The sequence below is a fragment of the Lissotriton helveticus genome, chromosome 7, assembly GCF_964261635.1.
Source record: "Lissotriton helveticus chromosome 7, aLisHel1.1, whole genome shotgun sequence".
NCBI classification, from domain to species: domain Eukaryota; kingdom Metazoa; phylum Chordata; class Amphibia; order Caudata; family Salamandridae; genus Lissotriton; species Lissotriton helveticus.
In genome coordinates this window covers 1,558,774,176-1,558,797,211 of record NC_136068.1, presented here as the reverse complement: position 1 = coordinate 1,558,797,211, position 23,036 = coordinate 1,558,774,176, and the positions used below count along the sequence as shown (strand labels likewise).

The 23,036-nt window shown below is 43.1% G+C and overlaps 1 protein-coding gene across 1 annotated transcript in view; it reads left to right on the top strand.

Moving 5' to 3' along the window:
- The window catches only part of LOC144770496 (galactoside alpha-(1,2)-fucosyltransferase 2-like), a 448,347-nt gene extending 425,684 nt beyond the window's left edge, over positions 1–22,663 (top strand). Inside the window, exon 2 of the mRNA XM_078655053.1 lies at positions 15,683–22,663. Coding sequence (XP_078511179.1) covers positions 15,691–16,755 — 1,065 coding nt within the window. The 5' untranslated portion in view covers positions 15,683–15,690 and the 3' untranslated portion in view covers positions 16,756–22,663. The remainder of the gene's footprint in view (positions 1–15,682) is intronic.
- The last annotated feature ends 373 nt before the right edge of the window (positions 22,664–23,036 follow it).

The following is a 23,036-nucleotide window of genomic DNA, read 5'->3' as shown; positions in this document are numbered from 1 at the left end:
ACCTCTAGCTGCCTGTTTAAAAGAGTCCCAAATCATCACTGGGGAGGAATCTGGAGTGGAATTAATAGAGAAGAATTCAGAAGCAAAAGAGGTGAATTGGCTTGTGAAATTGGGATCTGATAGTAGAGTATTATTAAAACGCAATCTACCAGCGTTAGGTGAGAAAGGAAGCAAATCAAAAGCAACAAAAACTGAGGCATGATCTGATATAAGGATCGAGCTAATCTCTGCATGCGAGACAAGTTGAGAGAGGGGTATATTCCTGAATATCAGGATTACAAAGCCTCCAAATGTCAATTAGAGCTGTGCTCCATATGGCAGAAGTAAATTGTGAGTGCATTTTAGTATTGGCGAATTTCACAGAGGAACGTCTATCTAAAATAGGGTCTAGAATCTGATTACAATCACCTCCAAAAATAACATAATCATCATTGAACATAAGTTTATCAGAAATTTGAGTCCAAAACTTATTATCAATATGAACTGGTGCAAAAACGTTGAATAACACTAAAGGAATTTGGTCAATAAGTAATTTACTAATTACCCAACGACCATCAGGATCACATTCCTGATGCATGACTGAAGGCTGGTGTTTTTTATGACACAATATAGAGGAGCCATTTTTCTTTCCTAAAGCAGGGGAAGAAAAAACTTGACCAACCCAACCTCTTTTCAATTTGGCTGCTACCACTTCTGATAAATGAGTTTCTTGAAGAAAAGCAATATCAATATTTAACCTAGCCAAGTGAGGTAACACGCGTTGCCTTTTTATAGGATTGTTAACTCCTTTAACGTTCCATGTTACAACTCTAAAGATAAATCATTAACAACAAAACATATGCAATTGTTATGAGAACAGAAAAACAGACATCCATCAAGTAAAGCATGAACTATTGTTAGATAAACAATATGAAAATGCAGGAACTTTGTATAAACATTATGAAGATGCAGGAATTTTGAATGAGATGAAAAGAAAATAGAGAAAAGATGAGTATGTGAGAAAATCAGGAGTGAGAAGATGAGAAAAAGGAGAAAAAGAAAAGTACTGTGAAATATAGAAAAATGGAAAGAAGAAAGAAAGAAGAAAAAGAGAAAAAAGAGAGATAGGGAAGGAGGTATCTGAGGAAAAGAGAGATAAATTAGAAAGAGAAATGAAGTAGAAAAGAGTAAACTGTCATCCAGAGTAAATGAAATTAATAGGAAAGAGGGGAGAAAAGGGGGACAAGAAAGGAGGAGATAAGAAAAGTAAGAAGAACAAAAAAGAAGAAAGCACGCAACAGATATAGAAAACATGATAAACAATATATGAAAAAGTATAAAAATACCAAAAAGACATAACACAGAAAGACAATGAGAGTGAGGGTGCAGGAACCACATAGGGGGAGGAACACACAAAACAGAAGACTCCAAGAGGACGCGGCAAGGGGAGATAAAGCCTCCGGGCACAAAATGAAGAAGTCATACATCAAAGGGATCACAAGACCGCACCTAATAAAAAGAAAATGAAAACATTAGGAGGGTATCTCAAGACATGACAAAACGCAGCAACAAAAGGCGGCAAATATAATGAGACAAACAGCTCAGTTTTAATTGGGGAGTGTCCATAGAATCATCTCTGCAGGAATTGAGGAAACGTTAAAGCAGGGCAGGGTCTTCATAATTTGTAGTTTTATTATTGTAAGTCACTTTGAACAGACAGAGATGGAAAAGTCCATAGCGTGCATTCAGGGAGCGAAGAGCAGGTCTCATGTCCCAAAAAGTTCGCAGTGGTTTTAGCATAGTCCTGAGCAAAAAAGAGAATGGAATCATTCCAAGTAATCTTCCCCTTCTGTGTGGCTGCTTGAATAACTTTAATTAAGTCTGTATACTCTAGGAAATACAGGATAACACCTTGAGGTTTCGTCGGAGATGATGAGAAACTTGAAGAACGTGAAAGTTGACCGAGGCGATGTGCACGTTGAATATTCAATGAAGGAGAAGATGGGAGACCAAGAAGTGTTGGCAGAAAGGATTGAAAAAAGGAGATAGGATTAGGCCCCTCAAGACCTTCTGCAAGGCCGTAAATACAGAGGTTATTGCGTCTATTGCGGTTTTCCAAATTTTCAACCTGTTGTTTAAGGGACTGTATTTCTTTCTGCATTCCAGGAACTTGATCTGTAATGACCTGTATAGTAGTAACCTTCCTTTCCAGATCAGCAACCTATAGCTCCGTATGAGTCCATTTGTCCTCAAGACTCTGGCGGCGAGCATTTGTTTCAATCATTAATGGTTTGAGTGCCCGTATTTCTTCAAGAAGCAGTTCCATGGAGACAGAGGAGGAGATAGTAGGGGGAGAAGGAGGATTCGCCTTCACCCGTTTACCTGATGTGGCAGGTATCTTGGAACTAGTTTTAGAGTTCAGGCGGGCAGTAGTAGAAGAAGAACCTTTTACTCCAAACGAATCAGTACTCAATTCTTCCACATCATCCTGTAGCACACTTAATGGACTAACATCTTGAAGTGGCACTCAACTACAGGACATTTGCTGTGAGTTGCTGCGCTGAGAGTGAGCCATCGTAACCAAGAGTACAAGAGAGTAGAAATAATATCAGGCGAGTAAAAGGACTAATGGTGTCATAGAAAATGCTGAAAACAATGGAGAATAAGCGAAAAAATCAGCTAATTTGCACCAAAATAAAATTTTCATCCATCCAAGCACTTGCCCAGTCTGAAACAAGAAGAAAAGAGTGCCAGCACATCTGAAATTGTAGTGAGCACAATGAAATACGAGTGGTGAGGAGGAGGCATCAAAAACTAAAATGGAGGCCAGTGAGGCAACAAGTCATGCTGAGGAGACACGAAGAAAAACTACCCATATGAGGAAAAAACAGCCGACTTTCCAGCGAGCTACATTTCCACAATGATGAAACAAAGCATAAATGTTGTCATTGCTGCAGACTTATTTGAGGCAGAAAAAACAAGAGAAAAAACCGTCGCTGGACGCACAGTGAGCCGCTAAACACAAAATGGCGGCCGAGACTTTACTGAGAGTCGCTTCCGATAACAAGAGGCTGAAAAACACCATGGGCATTTACCCCACGTCTCCGTTTCGGTGCCAGTGCATGCTGGAGATATTCTCTCGTGGAGAGAGTCTTGAGTTCTCTAAGCCGCGATGACAGCCCGGAACGGTCTAGTCGCTCTACGCTCTCTCGGAGCTCCCCAGAGCGGCGACCATTCCCTCCGGCGCACAAGCCACACCCATCTCTGATTTTCTAACTCACTTACAGTGTACACTTACATTCAGTAGTGGATTGTAATTTTTAGGAATAGTGGAGCAGCAATTGTATGGCACACATGTGCACACACTTCTTCCACCAACTCACTCACAAGAGCGCACATACGCTTAGCTACACATCCACAAGCACACTTGCTTACCGATCCATTCACAAGTGCACACACATACTCACATCTATCCATCAACAAGCAGGCTCACTCACACCCATTTGTTCACAAGCATGCATACGTATTTACACCAACCATTCACAAGCCCATAAATACACACAGTAGCACACTTATTTTCACACACGCAAATACAAATATATTGATACATACACGCATGGGCCCAAATGTTCAATAAGCAGTTACAAGGCTACAGCGGTAAAGGTAGCGCCAGCGGGTGGCAGGAGGAAGAAGCAAAAAAAGTACCTGAAGGAGATGGAGGATTTGTGAGGATAGTAAAAAAACTGAAGATCCCACTGCCTCTTCTCATTGGCTAACCTTGTTATGGGTCAGCCAATGAGAGGAGGACCTTCCCTTACTAATCACAGAGAGGTTTTGGGTCAGTGAGATTTGCTGACCCCTTCCCACTCTGCGAAAAGGCATCATTGATAAGACGTCATTGATAGACTATCAGCACTCTGCACTTCAGAGCTTAAACGAGAAGTACCAAGGGATGACTCTTTTGGTCGCTCTCCCTGTCATAAGGGAGAAGACCTCGCAGGGCTTTTCTGGGCTGATGATTTCACAGCTCTCAGGGTTGTGAGATCCTCAGTCTAGAAAGGCTTGGTTAATGTTGCCAGGTGCCAACACATTAGTGAATGTAAAGCACCTGGCTGTCTGATGCTGACATGATGAGTGTCTCTCAGGCCGACCTTCGCTCAGTGACAGACACTCATCATGCTTTGAAAAAGGGAGGGGGTGCCATGAAATTTATTGTTGGGGATTACAGCTAGACTTAGGCACTGCACCTGACAGCGTTAGTCTTGTAGACTCATGCACTGCTCTTGGTCTGTCCTAACTTGTAATTGCCCTACACGTGAAGCAGGGCACACTCTTGATCTGATGTCTTCTCCCAACCAAGCTGCCTTTCTTTTTTTCTCTCCATTAGCCTGGTCGGATCATTTCTCTATATTTTCAAATTGAGTTCCCCACTCCTTTTAGTATCCTGCTCTCACTTCTATGCATAGCTTAGCTTAGTACCCTTGCCCAAACGTAATCTCTCTGGTTGTGAAATCATATTGAACAACTATTACCTCTTTCTGGATTCTTCCATGGGCGTGGCAGCCAATTAGTTTGACTCATGGCTTGCCAGTGTTCTCGGGAGCCTTCCAGTGAATTAGTAGGGGTTCGGTTCCATCAAACGTGTTTCACTTATATACCACCATCTCCGTTTAGATGTGGGAGAAACACCAGGCTCCGAGGAAGGTTTATTTCTGAAAAAAAGAAAAGCTTGCCGAGGGGGACCAAAACAACTTCACAAAATATTAAATGATCTCCTTAGCCCTAACTAACTGAGTGATTATGCTTGTGATAAGATCCACAGAGCTACTACTCTTCACAACCATAGTCCCCCATAGCCAAGCCCAAAATAGTAGCTTGAGCAAAATGTTGCATTCATTGTTTCTCTTCTTTAAGTATGTTGCCCTACAAAGTGTACTTGCGCCACTTATGTTTCAAAGCCCAACTCCTAGTGTGACACATGAAATTCTGAACTGTTATCGGCGGTGCAGTTATTATGTTGAGGATTATTAAAGGAATAACTATCAGCTGTAACTCCTGCTTTTTTTGGATTTTGCAGGCAATTCTGGCCCTTAGCACCTACCACCATCCTTGGTGTTCCAACGGTGTCCCTTCATGCAGGCCTCTGAGACTCTCTTCAGCCTCCCATAAGAGGGGGTCCCCTTGCCTCTCTAGCCTCCTCTGAGCAGGGGGTCCCCTTCCCTCTCCAGCCTCCCCTTGGCCGGGGGCCCCTTACCTCTCCAGCCTCCCCTTAGCAGGCGGTCCCCTTCCCTCTCCAGCCTCCTCTTAGCAGGGGGTCCCCTTGCCTTTCCAGCTTCCTCCTAGCAGGGGGTCGCCTTGCCTCTCCAGCCTCTCCAGCCTCCCTTTAGCTTGGGGTCCCCTTGATTCTCCAGGCTTCCCTTTAGCAGGGGTCCCCTTGCCTCTCCAGCCTCCCCTTAGCAGAGGGTCCCCTTGTCTCTCTAGCCTCCCTTAGCAGGAGGTCCCCTTGCCTCTCCAGCCTCCCCTTAGCAGAGGGTCCCCTTGCCTCTCCAGCCTCCCTTTAGCAGGAAGTCTGCTTGCCTCTCTAGCCTCCCCTTAGCACAGGGTCCCCTTGTCTCTCTAGCCTCCCATTAGCAGGGTCCCCTTGCCTCTCCAACCTCCCCTTAGCAGGGGGTCCCCTTGCCTCTCCAGCCTCCCCTTAGCACGGGGTCCCCTTGTCTCTCTAGCTTCCCCTTAGCATGGGGTCCCCTTGATTCTCCAGCCTCCCCTTAGCAGGTGGTCCCCTTGCTCCTCCTCTTCTTCCAGTGTATCCAGAGGGCCAGGATCACGGCTGCCTCCAGCACTGTGGCTCAGCTTTTGGCTGTACTAAAGAAATCGCGGTGATGCTCGGCAAGGCAGTCACTCCTTCTTTCTTCAGGCAGTGCAAGATAGCATAATTCCGCCTCTTCCACTGGCAACTGAGAAGGAAGGAACGGGCTGTATATCTTTGCTATTTACCATAAATTGTGGCTAGGCGAGGGAAGGCTTTCTGTTCAAGCTGTTACTGGAAGCAGTTTTATTCATTATAAAAGCACCGCATATTTTTGTTGGTAAGTGTAATACTTTTGTGACCTCAACTCTGGACAGTGACCCTACCTAAGTGTCCATCACCCAAGTGCACGGTAGTTTTGGATTAAAATGAATATACAGAAACTATTTACTGCCTTAATGTACATTTTACGGATGAATCCCTTATTGTGATAGAGAAACATTCCTTTTATACCAAAGTTCAGCTTTCTAATGAACCTAATGATTCTTATTTGCCAGCTTTATGTGTATCTACATTATATAATGTGAATTTGATGTGGCATTGGATTTCTGTAAAAGAGATTAAACTGTAGTACATTGTTTCAATAAAATAGTAGAGAACAGATTCTAAGGGACAGAATTTTGACACTCCAAGAAACTGTTGATATTGATAAAAATACAGAAGTCTCTCTAAGGGGCATATTAGCAAGAAGCTCATTAAAATGATTGCCATTTTAGCGGCAGGAAACTGCTGCTAAAACAGCGATAATGAGCTTGCTAATATGCGTTATGGAACTCCAATAGAAGCCCAGGTTAGATGTGCAGGACATCTAACCTGGGCTTCTGTTGGAATTCTATAACGCATATTAGCAAGCCCATTATCGCCGTTTTCTGCTGCTAAAACAGCAATAATTTTAACGAGCTTCTTGCTAATATGGCCCTAAGGGGCATATTATCAAGAAACTGAGTTAAAATTATCGCCGCTTTAGCGGCAGGAGACTGCTGCTAAAGCGGCGATAAGGGGCTTGATATTATGCCCCTGTGAATTCCCATAGAAGCCCAGGTTCTGGTGAACATGGGCTACTATGGGAATTCTCTGCGGCATATTATCAAGCCCATTATTGCCGCTTTAGCAGCAGTTTCCTGCAGCTAAAGCGGTGATAATTTTAACTCCGTTCTTGATAATATGCCCCGCAGTTATTTCAGGGTAGTAGGAGATTTACATACACCAGCTAACGAGGTTTATGCCATCAAAAGTCAAGTTTTAACTGATCCACATAGTTCTAAGGCCAAGGACAAGAATAGAGCTAATTCCAATTTGTATCATAGAGTTTGTGGTGTGGATCAGGCCCCCACGCAGCCAGTATAATAGCTGTCCATCCATCGAAAAGCAATGCTTCAAGTGTAAAAGAAATGGCTATTTCTCTACTATCTTCTACAATACATCAAGAGGATCAGCTCTATACAGGATCAGGAATAGGAGAGCAATTGTTTGGACTCCAAAATGAAACAAACATTTTCAAAGCCACTAGGTCTTTACTATGAAAAAGCTTTTGGATTTGCGTATTTATTTTAGCTGTGTTGTACAGAATTGTGGCTGTGCAGCATGTCTAAATATGTTGAAAAAAAGTGCCCTGACATGGTCAGGAAACTGTAATTAAACGGACAGTAAAAGCAACCGATTGAACGTGCACATATAAAAACATAATTTAGGAAATATTAAAACCTAAAAGACACGCATATGATATAAAAAAAATAACATAATAAGCAGCGTAGATTAAAGCGCTGGCCTAATGTTAATCCTGTGTACGGTTGAAGCTGTCCAGAGAGGCGGTTGCAGGGAATGTTTTCTGAAAAAGAAAGCTTCGGCTGTGGAAAGAACCCAACAGGCCATGAGAAAGAACATAATCAAACGTGTGAAAAGTATGTAAAGCATGTGTGTTATGAGTAGGATGAGCAAAAAAATACAAAATGTGTAAAGGGGAAGAAGGAGGTTTATGAAGAAAACCCCAAAACCGGAACAAAGGCGGGGGCTGGAGAGAGGGGGCAACCCAGAATATCGGGGCGCGAGGGAAGAGTCCCGAAGTTCCGGCTCTGTAGGTATAGCCGTGAAGGCAACGTTTTTGGAAAGAAGTGGCTAAGAAATACGTCAACAGTCAGAGAGGCATGATAACTGAAAGTAAAGATGCAGCACCCGAAAGAAGATGACATGAATGTGTAAAATTAAATCAGTTCAATAGACAGCATACAGTAAAGGTGAGATACGAATAATGAATGTGATTCGAAGAAGTAATGTGCTGTAAGAGGAACTCGTGAAGTCGCAGGCATTGTATGAAGGTAACACAAATGTGTGAAACTTCTTTGAACCACTGAATTTGTTGTTTGCAATTAAAATGTCACATTAAAAATAACTTTTTTTTAGAGCTATTTAGGGCGAAATAACAGTGCGGAGTTTATGATGTATCAGTGATCGTCAAATCATTGGGGTGGCACTTTTTGTAACCCTCGTAAAGGCTCAGCTTGACTGTAATAATGATAATAAAAGGCACTTCATTGACTAGCAGGTATTTGTTTTGGCATCAAAGAGAGAGATAAAGGAAAGGAACATATGTCATAACAGTAATACTGTGAAGAGGATTTTGGCTCAGAAGCTGAAGGAGGGAGATACGGTGTTTGAAACGCAGGGCGGGGGGAATTTACAAGGAAGTGGCGGGGAGAGGTGTTAGCCTTCCTGGCTTCACGCCTCTCTCCACCACTTCTGAAACACAAGGCTGCACCATATTTACGATATAGTGCAGCCTTTTGTTTCCAACTGCGATGGCGCTACACTTAGCAGTGTTGCACCAACACAAGCACCCTTGCACTAGGGTGTCTGCGTGCACGGGCGCTTTGTTGATGTGTAGGAAGGTCACCCTTCCTCTACATAAACAATCTTGAAATGCCCTTTTGCCACAAGGCAGCACACATGGATAAAAGCAAAAACCAGGAGAACTAATGCATTTCTCCTTGTTTCGCCAACTTAAGACCAGGTTTTCCCTGGTCTTAATTTTGGTGCTGCCTTCTACGTAAGCCACCCTTGTACATAGGGGGCAGCATCAAAAACAATGGGTGTTGCAGTGGAACGCCCACCGCAACACCCACTGCCCACCCCTTTCATGCTAGCAATAGTGTGAAAGGGAGCCTTTTTTACAAGGCAGCGTTAAGCCATGTTAAGTGGCTTAAACGCTGCCTTGTAAATAAGGCTAAGCCCCTATCGCCACCACAGCGTCAGTAAAAGTGACGTTGTGGTGGCGACAGGGGGCTCGTACCTATGCCCCATGGTGTTAGAGATGCGTTGTTGCGGCCAGAGCTTCCAACTTTGAAACCAAAGGGGATATTTGCAAGGAAGTGGCAGAGTGAGGCATTAGCCTTACTGGATGAAAGTCTCTATCTGCCACTTCTGAAACACAAGGCTGCACCATATTTACAAAGATATGGTGCAGCCTTGTGTTTCCCCCCGTGATGGTGCTGCACTTTGCAGTGTAGCGCCAAAGCAGGCACCTTTGCACCACCCTTGTGCAAGGGTGTCTGCGTGCAGAGTAGTATTGTTGATGTGTAGGAAGGTGTCCCTTCCTGCACATAAACCATCCTCGTTTTTGCTTTTTCCATGTGTGCTGCTTAATGCAGCACACATGAAAGTCACAAAATGGCCTTTTTTCTTTTTAAGATTGTTTATGTAGAGGAAGGATGACCTTTCGCTACATAAATAATCCATGGCATTTTGTTTTTTCCATGTGTGCTGCACAAGGTAGCACACATGGAAAAGCAAAAACGAGGAGAAATAATGCATTTCTCTCGTTTCCCCAACTTAAGACCTGGTCTTAATTTTGGCGCTGCCTCCTCTGTACGACACCATTGTACATAGGGGGCAGTGTAAAAAAGAATGGGTGTTTCGGTGGAAAGCCCACCACAACATCCACTGCCCACCCCTTTCACGCTAAGCATAGTGTGAAAGGGGACCTTATTTACAAGGAAGCGTTAAGCCATGTTAAGTGCCTGAAATGGTGCTTATAAATAAAGCCAGCCCCTATTGCCAAGCCTAATAATTGTCACTGGCCGGAGTACCTTTGTGATAGAAATGCAAGAATATATCTGAAAAAAATTAAATAACATTTTATTATTGCAAGAGCCCTGCCTAAAACTCTAATACACCCATAGGAACTAGGGCAGAATCAGTGATCTGAAATAATTTAATTCCCCAGGGTAATAGGAGTTTAAAGTACAGTGCTGGCAGAACTCTTGCTCTTGTGCAACATCCCTGGTCAGCATGCTCTTATTCACCACAAGATCAGGAAAGAGCTAATGTCGTAGAATGTGGCTGCAGAGAGCTTCAGGAAGCAGGAAAGTGTTTTGGCAGCCGTCCCTAAGCCCTTATCCCTTTATGCTGAGGATTTGGTGGCTCCTTCAACTTTAACCAGCTCACGCGGATATCTGCGAATTTCCGCCGTTCTCTCAGGAATGCAATAATACTTATGCATGCAAAATTATATCTCTGAGAGGAGCCAGGGAGGATGCTTTGCAGGTTAACCTCAGCTGGCAGCAGTCCGTCTCAATTCTTGTCCTCTGATCAAAAGTATCGGCCATGCCTGAAAAGAAACCTTTTCCACAGGCTACTTCACCATCGGATACTTTGAGATGATATACATTATATCAAGCCATTTTTAATCTTTCATAAACATGAAAAAAAAATAATGTGCAAAGTGTTACCAATGTAACATAATATATTGTGGCTTTGAATAGGAATGAAAAAATGCAGCACTTTAGAAGTTCTAAAGGAACCATCAGCAGATCCCACTGACCTACACAACTTCAACCCAATTTCTAAGATCCCCACGTTGCAAACTCCTGGAGAATTGTGTGCACATCCAACTGTGTAACCACATTGATCAATTCCAACACTTGGACCAATTTCAATCCGGTTTCCGCCAGGGTCATAGTACAGAATCTGCACTCACTCACATTGTGGATGATGCGCTAAGACTGCTTGATAAAAACGAATCTTGCCTACTGATCCTCCTCGACCTTTCCTCATCGTTTGATACTGTCAAACATGATAACCTAATTGACCTGTTGGAGCATAGGATGGGGCTGTCTGGGCCTGTACTAAACTGGTTCTCCTCATTCCACCACAACAGAACCCAAACCTTCAAGGTGAACCAGTTCCGATCTCTTCCTTCTCTGGTCAGACTTGGATTCCCACAGGGATCCACGTTCTCACCCACGCTCATCAACCTGTTCATCGAGCCTTTAACAGAAATTCTGAAATCATACAGCATTCACTATCACATGTATGTTGATGATACCCTAAGTTACCTGAAGATCTCCTCCCCTGAGGACATCAAGTCCCTCAACTCAGTCTTACTGAAAACACAAAGCTGGTAGACACATAACCTGAAGTTAAACACTCTTAACAAAGAATTCCTCTTAATCGAGCACCCAAGCAATCTCCAGTCATAGAACAATGGATGAATCAGCTAACAGCTCTTAATTGAACACCACACATTGTTGATTCCACAACCTCTTTGGGAATAATGCTAGACAAAAGACTGAGCATGCAGAAGCACATTAGTACACTCACCAAATGAGCGAACTTCCAACTCAGCAGCTTAACGAAAATAAAACCTTTTCTCCCTTCACATGACTTAAAGGCTCCGATGCAAGCCTTAGTGATTTTAAAGCTGGATTTTGGTAGCGCAACTCTTTGCGGCCTTCCAAGATCGAAGACGGCTCCTCTTAGAGCTGCCTTCAATTCTGCTGCAAGGCTCTTAACAGACGCTAAAAGACATAATCATATTTCGCCAGATATGATATCCCTGACTGGCTCCCATATGAAGACCGGATACCACTAAAAATTGCATGTATGGCACATAAAGCCATTTATTTCAATACCCCAATGTACCTCACTCAAAAACTGGAGCTCTCAGGTGGGTCGAGAGCCTCTAGAAGTGCCAGAACTTTACTATTCAAACCACAAAAATTAAAGAAAAGAAAAACCTACAATCAAGCCTTCTCGGGTATTGCCCAAAGATATGGTACTCCTTGCCCACAGAAGTCAAATGAATCCCTCTACTGTCCTTTTCAAAAAGGAAGTTAAATTGTTACAGATGAAGACATTTCTGCCTTAGAAAGCTAGCTTCCAAGGAGATAGAGGACACCCTCGCAGGTTTGAGTCCTAGCTCCCAAGGCTCCCTAGGTCTCCCAGTTCTACAAGACTATTAACTTTGTTTTTTGTTTGGTTGATCTGTTTTTACCGCTTGTATTCTTCTTGATGTATAAATTGTAAAGCACTCTGATACCCTTGGTGGTCATGTTCTTGCTATAGAAAACTTTTCAAATTAAAAAAATAGTAATAATCCATGATTATAGCGGTAACGTGTGGAGCTACTTTTAAAAGATGCTTGGATTAAAAAAAAATATATATGAGGTTTTAGTTTACATCAGCACTTGTTTTCTTAATACCCAGTGCAATAATACTGCCAGCAATGTAAACATATTCATCTGCCATAGCCTAAGGGCCAAAGTTGTCGACTTTGGAGGAGGGGAACCTAGTTCGAATCTCGAAGCTGTCTCAACATCCTGAGACTCTCAGCAAATCACGTAATCTTCATGTGCCTACACAAAATGAATGTGTCCTGGTGTAAAGCACTCAAATACCTTCAGATTGAGTTTGAGATATATAAACATTTCAGCAAATGTTAGAGGCTTTCATGAGCATGACGGTACAAAGGCATCTTGTTTCTTATTGTGCTAGGTGGGGGGTGACACAGTGTGAACAAGCAAACACAGCAAAAGGGAAGGATGGATTTTGGGAGGGAGCAGACAACAGAGCTAGCCATAAAAAATGAATTCTAAAATAAACGCCTTGCTTGGGGAAACCACGTCTGCCATTTGATCTTGGTCTTTGCATGAACAGCAAATGCGGCGAGATTAGAATTATGAGGAGTGAAAATACAGAGCGAACCCATGTGTGAACTGCTCTTAGACAAGTACAAAAAAGTTTCTTTAGTAGCTGCCATAATAGGTCAAGTGAAAGGATACATGTAACAGAGGAAGCCATGGAGTAGTGTGGCTCACTGGTTAGAGGCGGCAGGCCTGAGAGCAGAAGTCAGCCTGGGACCAGGGTTCAATTCCCGACGCGGCAGGGTCGTGGACCTTGGTCAGCGGACTCGATAATTCTCGCTTCAGTGCTTACTCTAATCAGGGGTTCCACTCGGCAACTCTGGGCATTAGCTTGCCTAATCTCCACAACGGCCCCACCAATTCCGGGGATGCCTGGCTCCACCTTGGGGACTCCCAGCAAGGGACCATCCCACAGGGAAAGCCAGGACGGGTTCCCCAGAGTTATACAGCGCCGGGACGCCCCGTTGCTGGGGCAGCTGTGCGCTTTACAAGTATACTACATTTACATTTACATTTACATTTACATTGTCAAGCAGCTAGGCTGATTTGCAGACAATCTAAATGGCAGCATATCAGACCTGGCCTGGAAGGATTACATTGGTTACCTGCAAAACAAAGGGTTGTGTTCAAGACTGGATGTATTATGTTTAAAGCTTTACAGGATACAGGCCCAAAATTCATTAGGAAACTTGTCTCTAGATACAATCCTTCATTACACCTTCGCTCTGCGCATAAAAGTTTTTTGGTTGTCCCCACCTTTAAGAAAAAACGTCGGGGGGGGCAAGTGTTTTGATTATCTTGCAGCTACCTTTTGGAACTCTCTTCCTCTGCCTGTAAGGCAGAGCCCTGATCTTCTTACTTTCAGACACTCTCTTAAGACTTGGCTTTTTAAACAGGCTTACTTTTAGAGAATTATTTTGTGTTATGTTTTTCTCTGACAGCGCCATGTAGCCCACTGGCGTACGCGCGCTTAATAAATAAATTTTAACATAACATTGTGGGGGTTACAAAAGACCAAAGGAGAGACTATTAAGCATATTTACCAAACAAAATCAGGCATTTATGAAGGACAGTAAGGGAGTCAATTAAAAAGATAGGCGGTGCTTCAAGCCAGTATCTAGATACACTATGTCTTGAAGAGACAGCCCATGCACTACCTAGGCGAGACCAAAATATAGAAGCAACCCAAAAGCCTAAATCAAAGGGAGGAGCTAAAAAATGACATTATTCCAATTACACATGTGGTGTTTGTGGTACTCTGTGTAACTCTTGTCAGCTGTTAGCTTCACTGTCATTCATTTTAGTGTAAAGGTTTTCATTGACAAAGAGAGATAATACAACATATATTATAGCTCTATAAAACTGTGTGAAGGGTTATGGCTCAGAGGCTGCATGAGGGAGTTACTGACTTTGGATCTTTGGACTTTGGACCTATGGAACCAGGTTTGATCTCCAGCATTGATTCAACCTCCTGTGATTTTGCACAAAGTACTTACTTTTCAAGGTGCCCCAAAAAATGTATGTGACCTTTTATAATGTAATGGGTGCTCATGTAAAGTTCCCAATACCTTCTCGTTGACTACTCCCGGCATCACGCCAGCATCCTGTGATTGTGGGCACATCACTTCATCAGGAAGCTAACCTAATAATAACAAAAAATGAAAACGCAAGAGCATAAACATGAAGGCATATGTTGCATTTTGTAGTACAACAAAAAAAAATACATGGGCCTAAAGAAATAAAGGTCCAGTGTTGAAAAAAACTATAACCCGGATGTGAGCTACTGTAATGGACTCATTAAACGTAAAGAAAAAAGAAACTCTCACAAGACAAGCAGTGGAAGAATTGTGCACTTGCAAGGAATGTTTGAACATAAAGAAAAAAGTGGTTCCTACAAGAGAAACATTGAAAGGACACAGGTACTTGGTCCATGCTCTGGGGGAGGGTTACAATGTGTTTCCCATATGAGTACAATGCGTTTCCCATATGATGACAGCTGTCTTAACGAAAAAAGATAATGTACACAAAAACACTCCCTTATATTCTTCCCAGTCTAAAAGCTTGGTAAAAAGCGTTAACCGCAAGATGACTGGGAATATACAACTTGCCGTTGCTAATGGAAAGAATCTAAAGATCTTATCGAAGATAAGGTATGGTCCTCCTGCGTGATGCCACCCCCCCCCCCATACAGCATTTTCAGGGATATTTTATTGTATAGGTTACATTATATAGATTACAATTGAATAATCCCATTATATTCATATGTTTTGTATCATAATTCAAGCGTACGTGGAACACTTGTAGTGCTCTTTCAGAAGAAGTAGCCCCCAAGCAGACATATTCAACAGAGCAGCAGTTTCACCCAGTCCAAGACTTTTGAGGATTAAGGGCCGTATGTAATACTCCCATTTACTAACTAAAGATGTGTCAACTCACACTGGTGGGCTTGCCAACAATAATAAAATTTGTGATGCAACCAATTACTAATTGGTCAGATTCTAAACAGTCTATTCACAGGAGGTTGCAAGATGACCTGTCTAATACATGTTACCTGAAATGTAGGGATGGAGGCCTGCAAAGGACAGCAGACTTACGTTCCTACATTTGTATTGCCAAATGGGAAATCTTTTATAAAAAAAAAAAACAGGCTCTTATTCATTAAATTAACTGAATAAAAAAAATATTTCCCGTTTGGAAGTTTAAGAATCAGAAAGGGTCACAAATGCTGTTTTATGAGTCAGTAAGACTGAGCTTCCAACTCTGGACTCATTCATTACCACATGGGCCCACAGACATTCTCCAAGCTCTCAGGTATACACACATACACAGACTATGGGCCTGTTAGAAGGGCACACATCTCTATCTTTGCACTGAGCAACATACAAGAGACCCAGTACATTATAGGCAAGAGCAACAGTTGCAAGTGAATTTTATTTCTTGGATGAAGACAACTCATTATCAATCATTTCTTTTTGTCTAGGTCAAACAATGAAGATCAATTTGAATCAACAAGTGACCAGAAGCACCAGGAGGAAGACTTTCTTTTTCATCGTGACTTTTGCTGCTCTTCTTGCGATTTTCTTTGTGTCTTTTTACTACCATAAGCTGAGTCAATGGACAACTGCATACTCCTCCCACCCTGTTCACGGCTTCCATGAGGAACCTAGTACTTTACCGAATGAGTTGCATCTCCTCGCTGATGGGGCATGGACTGTGAATTCCATTGGTCGTCTAGGAAATCAAATGGGCGAGTATGCAGCGCTATATGCTTTGGCCAAACTCAACGGACATCCAGCTTACATATTGCCAGAAATGTTCAACTGGCTAGCTCCGATTTTCAAGATACGCCTGCCACAGATGCACCAAAGTGTGGTCAACAAAATAAAGTGGAACAATTATTGGCTACATGACTGGATGTCTGAGGAGTACAAGAACATCAATGGGAAGTATGTGAGGTTGGCTGGCTATCCCTGCTCTTGGACCTTCTACCATCACATTCGAGATGAGATCCTCAGAGAGTTCACATTCCATGACTATATCATAGAGGAGACCAATCAGTACTTGGAGAAGTTAAAAGGCTCCCGGAAGAATGTAACTTACATTGGGGTCCATGTTCGAAGAGGAGACTATCTTATAACAATGCCCAACGCCTGGAAAGGTGTAGTAGCTCATAAAGGCTACTTAGACAAGGCTATGACATATTTTCGAGACAAATACGAGGAGCCTGTGTTTGTGGTGACAAGCAACGGGATGCAGTGGTGCAAGGAAAATATTAACAGCTCCAGAGGCGATGTCTACTTCTCTGGTGACAGCAATGAGTCATCACCGGGGAAGGACTTTGCCCTCCTCGCCCACTGCAACCACACCATCATGACCATCGGCACCTTTGGAATTTGGGCAGGTTACCTTGCGGGCGGGGAGGTGATCTACCTTGACAACTACACTTTGCCTGATTCGCCATTCCTCAAACTTTTCCACTATGATGCAGCATTCCTTCCAGAATGGATTGGCATCCCTGCTGACCTTTCACCTCTTCTGGCAAAAAAACCTTAACCAGAGGTTGATTGTGCGTAGCTACTGATTGGGGAGGATATTCAGTTTTCAGGCATGTAGCATGCCTGCATACTTAGCTCAGCAGGCCTGGGAATGGTAACAAGTATTTTAAATAATGTTTTTTTAACATTCTCCAATTTTGTTTTCAGAACAAAATTTTGTTATTTTATCTATAGCAGGATGGATTATGGGAGCTACTTCATAGTAGTAGCATCAGCTCAGTTACTTCGAGTCTACATTTATGTTCAATTTGTAGACAGTACCATGGTATGCTGACTATCTAACTGCACTACCTTAACACCGAATGCTGTGAATTTGAGAAATTCTGGAACACGTTTTGCCTATATCTTTCTTAAAAATACTTTTAAAGTTGCAGTTTTCTTTACAGTTTTCATTTTCTTTTCAATCATGCTACAAGTATCCATACATAAAAAAAATAGAGGCTGTATCATGATCCGATTCTTTGTGCTGCACCAACGCAGAAGAGATTGGCATTTTCTTTTCTTCATCTTCAAAGCATGCTTTGACTCTCAGGGGTAGATTTATTCAATATTGTGCAACATAGCGCAGCAACCAAAGCTGTTACACTGAGTTGTAAATAATACTAGGCACTGGGAGATTAAGTGATTTGCCCAGATTTACAGACTGTTTAGGTGATGTCGATACTCGATCCTAGGTCTCCAACGCTAAAGTGAGCAGCTCTGGCCGTTACGCCGCACCCTCTCGCTTTTGTACTTGGCAGCGAGCAGCACAGAGCCATATTTTCAAAATATGGCCTCCTGCTACTCTCCTGCCTCGTGCTGGTGTAAACACAAACTGCCTAGCGGCACGCACACATCATTGCAAAGTGTTGTAATATCTAGCAGAGGTTTAGTACAGCAAGGGTAACCTTGTGATACAAATCTTATAATTAGACACACTTTAATACATTTCACACTGTGAACGTGTGCTATAAAGTGAGGCACACATGCAACGTATGAAATGTTAAGAGAAATAAAAACATTTCTCCTACTTAACAGCTGTGTCACAGGGTTGTTAGTTTTTTTAAGACAGGTAGGACAATATTTTAGGCTTGGGTTTACATCAAAATCCTCATTTTCGGAGCAATTTGGGCAAGTTTCCCAAATACCTCCATTCATTGCATTGTCTCACTGCCTCGAAATCAGAACTTTTGTGATGCTTTTGGAAAATATGCTCGCCATTTTCTGCAGAAAATCTTTCCAACACCTGAAAAAAAAGTATTTTGGCACCAGAATAAAACATCCTTTCTGTTTGCAAGTGCATTTATTTAATTATGTTGCTCTCTGAGCCACCCATTCCGTTTCGAAGTCACAAGAACAACGTAGCACATCCAGTTTCACAATAAACTCACGAGAAAATGGCACATTGAGTTTCATGCAATATTAACTTTGGCAAGAAAATAGCATGCTACGACAGGTGCCGGTAAAATCACCTTGGGTGAAGTAGAAGGGAAAGCAAACATTTTGGCGACTTCAATTATTGGGAACTTTACAAAACTTAACATGTGTGATTAAAAAAATGTGCATAACTCTTGTTTTGAACACATCAACATTTTGAGGTTTTAAAAATAGTATTGGAGCACAAATATTGATGACCAAATATTGATAAGTATTGATTTACTATTCAGAACTCCACATCTACGTACGTCAAGAACCATATAAGTGGAGTTACGCTGAATAAAACTATACCTATTTTATTTACTTGCCTCATTGATATTTTGGTCACCCATATTTTTACTATGATATTATCGTAGCATGATATAAAAAACTCGAAGCAGATTTACTACTTTTTCATGCAGCGCAGTGCAGCAGGCGCAAATGCTGCGCAGCGTGAAAAGGGGAGAGGAGGAGAGCGCCAAATATACTGCAATATTGCACTTCCTTCCCCTTTTCCTGGCACTAGCGCTGAAATCATCTGCTGTGTGCCACTGAGATACCTTTGCGCCAGGGTGCAAGGGTGTCTCTGTGAGTCTAGGATGGGTTTTGTACTGGAAGGGTACCCTTCCAGTGCAAAATTCTATGCATAGACTGATTTAAACCATTTCCCCTCTTTGTATGTGTGCTATACTTGCCCCAACTTCAAAAGGGTGCAGTTTTCTAATGCTACACCCGATCTACTTTATTAAGTAAATTGTGTTTTGTGCCAGAAACCCCGGGTGGTGCTAAGTAATGAAAAGCAGCTCTATGCCCTGCTTTGCGTTACTTTGATGTTATTTCTAAGGGTGGGCGTAGTTCGCGAAGTAGCGCTATGCGAAGCTACGCGAAGTGCACTTCGCACTACGCGAACTTCGCGTAGCACTACGCGAGCTGCGTAGTAGCATGTTCGCACTGTGCAAGATGCGTTTTCAATGATTGCACAGTGCGGACAAGCAACCGGCACTGTGCAAGCATTGAAAACGGCATCTTGCACAGTGCGAGCTGTAGTTTTCTGCTGCTCGAGTAGATTATTACTCGAGCAGCAGCTTTCTCAACGCGAACAGGTTGTTTCTCATTGAGAGCGGTCGCGAGCATGCGCAACCACTCAAAAATGAGAAACCTGACCTCCTCGCGTTGAGAATGTCATTTTGCTTGCTCGCGGTCGCGAACATGACGTTCAGGACCGTGAACAAGCAAAAAATGACCGCTGCACTACGCTACGCTGCACTACGCATGTTCGCACTGTGCTACGTGCAGCTCGCGTAGTGCGAAGTTGCGAAAACTTCGCAAACTCCGCGAGCGTAGCGTAGTGCTTCGCCCAGGGTTAGTTATTTCCAGCGCTAAACGAGTTTAGTGCTGGAAAGTAAATCAGAAAAGAAAGATTATACGCCAATTTGCGTCACTTTTGTAACACAAATACAGTGTAAAATCTTAGGGGGTCATTAGTATGGCGGGCAGACTTTGTACGCTGCCATACCCTCGGGAAACGGGACCACCCGTTGAAGGTACGGCGGTCCCGCACTCCCAATTAGGATGCGCCAACCACACTGGCAGGCGCATGGCGCATTTGTTACATTGCGGCGGGTGGTGCTGAAAGCACCACCTGCCTCAATGCCAGAAAGGCAGGTTGTGCCTTTCAATGCACAACGTTGTACATTGCAATGCAGGGAGGTACCATAGGTACCCCCCATGTGCACCCCCATCCCCCAGAGTCACTGGGGGCCCGCAACGGACCCCCTCAAGCAAACTCTGCATGCCTTTCCGTGGCGGCATTGGCATGTTTCCGCCCATATAGTAGTATGGCTGGCGGTGTCTAACAGACACCGCCACCATATTGAACCATTTTCCGCTCCGCTTGTCGACCGGGCGGAAAAGCGGCGGATGATCTTTCTGTCCGACGCACAACCATATGCTCGACACTTCCCAGACAGGCTTCTGCCCAAAACACGGCACGGAGACAGCTTTGCTGGCTGTGACAGGAGAGACAAGGCGGATACTCGATCAGGGAGGGTCAGTGGCAGTGATCCTCCTTGATCTGAGCGCCGCCTTTGATACGGTTAATCATAAAATACTCTTAAACCGCCTCCTCGAGATGGGAATTTCGGGAGAAGCCCTGGTTTGGCTCAGGTCTTTTCTATCTGACCGAACCTTCCAGGTCTTTGAAGGCACATCGGTCTCTTCAAGCAAGCCTCTGGGATGTGGGGTTCCGCAGGGCTCTTCACTGAGCCCTACGCTCTTCAATGCCTATATGAGACCGCTGGCTGGAATTGTGCGTCCGCATGGTATCAACATCGTTACCTATGCGGACGACACCCAGCTAGTGGTCTCTCTTGTGCAAAAGAGCAACCCGCTACCGCAGTCCAACTTAACAACTTGCTTGGAACAGGTCAAGAGTTGGATGACTAAGTCGTGTCTGAAGCTCAATGATGATAAAACGGAGCTAATGCTCCTTGGCCCTTCAACTCGCTCCACCCTGGAGTTGTTATGGCCTCTGAGCATGGGCACAGCCCCCACCCCTAGAGACAACATCAAAAGCCTAGGGGTGCGGATGGATAAATCGTTGACCTTCGACGCGCAGGCAACCAAAGTCTCTGCGACCTGTTTTGGCCTCTTGAGGATGGTAAGAAAAATCCTTCCACTTCTTCCCTTTGAGGCCAGACAGATAGTCATACAAGGCTTAATTCAATCTCGCCTTGATTTTAACAATGCTCTGTACCTGGGGGCACCGGAGTACACTCTACAAAAACTGCAGCGCACTCAAAACTGTACAGCTCGCACACTGCTTGGCACCCCACGTAGAACCTCAATACAACCTGGCCTAAGAACATTGCACTGGCTCCCCATCAAAGAGAGAGTCAAATTTAAAACTATGTGCATTGCATATCAGGCTTATTGAAAATCAGGCCCAGAAATCAGCCACTCCCTGGTATCGCCATATCAACCTACCAAAGCCCTCCGCTCTTCACATGCCTTCTTAGCTCAAGTCCCGAGGATTTATAGGGCAAGGGCGGGAGGTCGATCCTTCGCTTATAAAGCCCCGAAAATATGGAACACCTTACCGCTTCATCTTAGAGCAGACTCCAACTTGTCGAGTTTTCGCAAGCAGCTTAAAACCTTTCTTTTCAACCAATAGGGTCCCCCTGATCTTCCTCTTTTCCTCTTAGAGTACTGATGGTAGTTTTTTTAGCGCCTGGACGCCTCAGGGCAGCTGTTAGCGCTTAATAAAAACGGTTTTCATTTCATTTCATTTCACCCCCCAGCCATAATAATATGGGGGGGGAGGGAGTCTTTGCTGCAAGGATGGCGGGCGGATCACCCCCGCCAGGCGGGCCCGGCAGGGGCGATCCACCGGCCATCCTATTGGGCCGATTAGTATCGATAAATAAGGCCGATCAATAAGGAATCAGGTTGGAGTCTCAACGTCACTCAACATTCTGTGTTTCCGGGCAAATCTCTTTATCTCACTGGGTCTAACAAAAAATCTGACCTTTTGTAATGCAAGCTGATGCTCATGTATAGCACACTTTTTGCCGTTAGTTAAAGTTCTTGCTATACCGAACTGCAATAAAACAAAAAAAAACTTTTACAACTGTTTACAAATGCTAGTGAAACGTGTTATCTTAGATGTCATACTGAATTCCTGAGTACAAAAGTAGGATTAAGGAACATTCTAATTTATTATGGGATTTGGAAAGCACTGGTACTTTATTTAAGTCAGGACACACTTTTAAATGGTGACTATGCTGTTATGTCATACACAAGAGCATAAGTGCTCGTGGTTTAAATGTTGAACAGTATTTTAATCTGGTTAATGAAATTATTTTATATTGTATTTATTTTATATGCAAAAGGAGGAATGTAAAATCATTTATTTGAAACCTGCATAGAAAGAAAAAAAGGCTCTTATTTTCATTTTCAGCTTGTGCTACAGTGAGGACGGTAGGGGAGAGCGAAGCCACAACACTGCATCTTCATAGATGGGGGGTTAGAAACAGCATATTTTGGTTCCAGTGTGAGTAGGGTAGGCCTGCTGGAAGGAAAGGGAATACTTTTGTTCTCTTGCAACCCCAATATGATCTCTGCATCACAAACATGAGAAGCTGTTTTTTGGAAGATGCCGCCCTGCTGCATTACCTGATGTTTATTTAGAATTAAAAACGATTTGGATAATTCAAACCCTACTGCGAAAAAAAGTCAATCTAAATGGCGAGTTTACTGGCACAAACCACGACCGACAGTTTAACAAAAGTATTTACTGCTCACCTCAGGTATAACGGCAAATGATATTTGAGGTCAAAGATCCTCTGGCCTATTTAGGAGTTCATGAATGTAAATATGACTAAGGTCATATATTGGGATTGGAAAAATGATTTGTTAATATCAGCTCTATTTAAATGATGAATAGACTGTGTACTGTATGTGACTGTTCGAAATATATTGTTAAAATAAAAAATGACGAATAAATTAGGATATATTTGAAAGTAACTTACTGAATGTGTTTGTATTTGACTTTATGTTCTTTGGGTCAATGTATTGTTGATTGCCTTCTAAGCTACTGGTTTAACTGATTTTTAGGTTTGTCCTTGCTTACGACAAAACCATTGAAAGAAGGCAGCCATCTAAAAATGTAAAAGAAAGAGCATTCCAAGATGGTCATCATGTGTGATCTCACACTTCCACAAGCACAAATTCCATCTCAGAATGATTTGTATTCGTTTTAAGAAAACACATGCCAAGATGGCCGGCATGTATGTCTTCTTGGAATAATTTAGAAACCATTTACAGATGTTACTTTTGATACAAGAGAGGAGGACGGCAGGAAGAGTGCAAAGGGGAGCAAGTGAG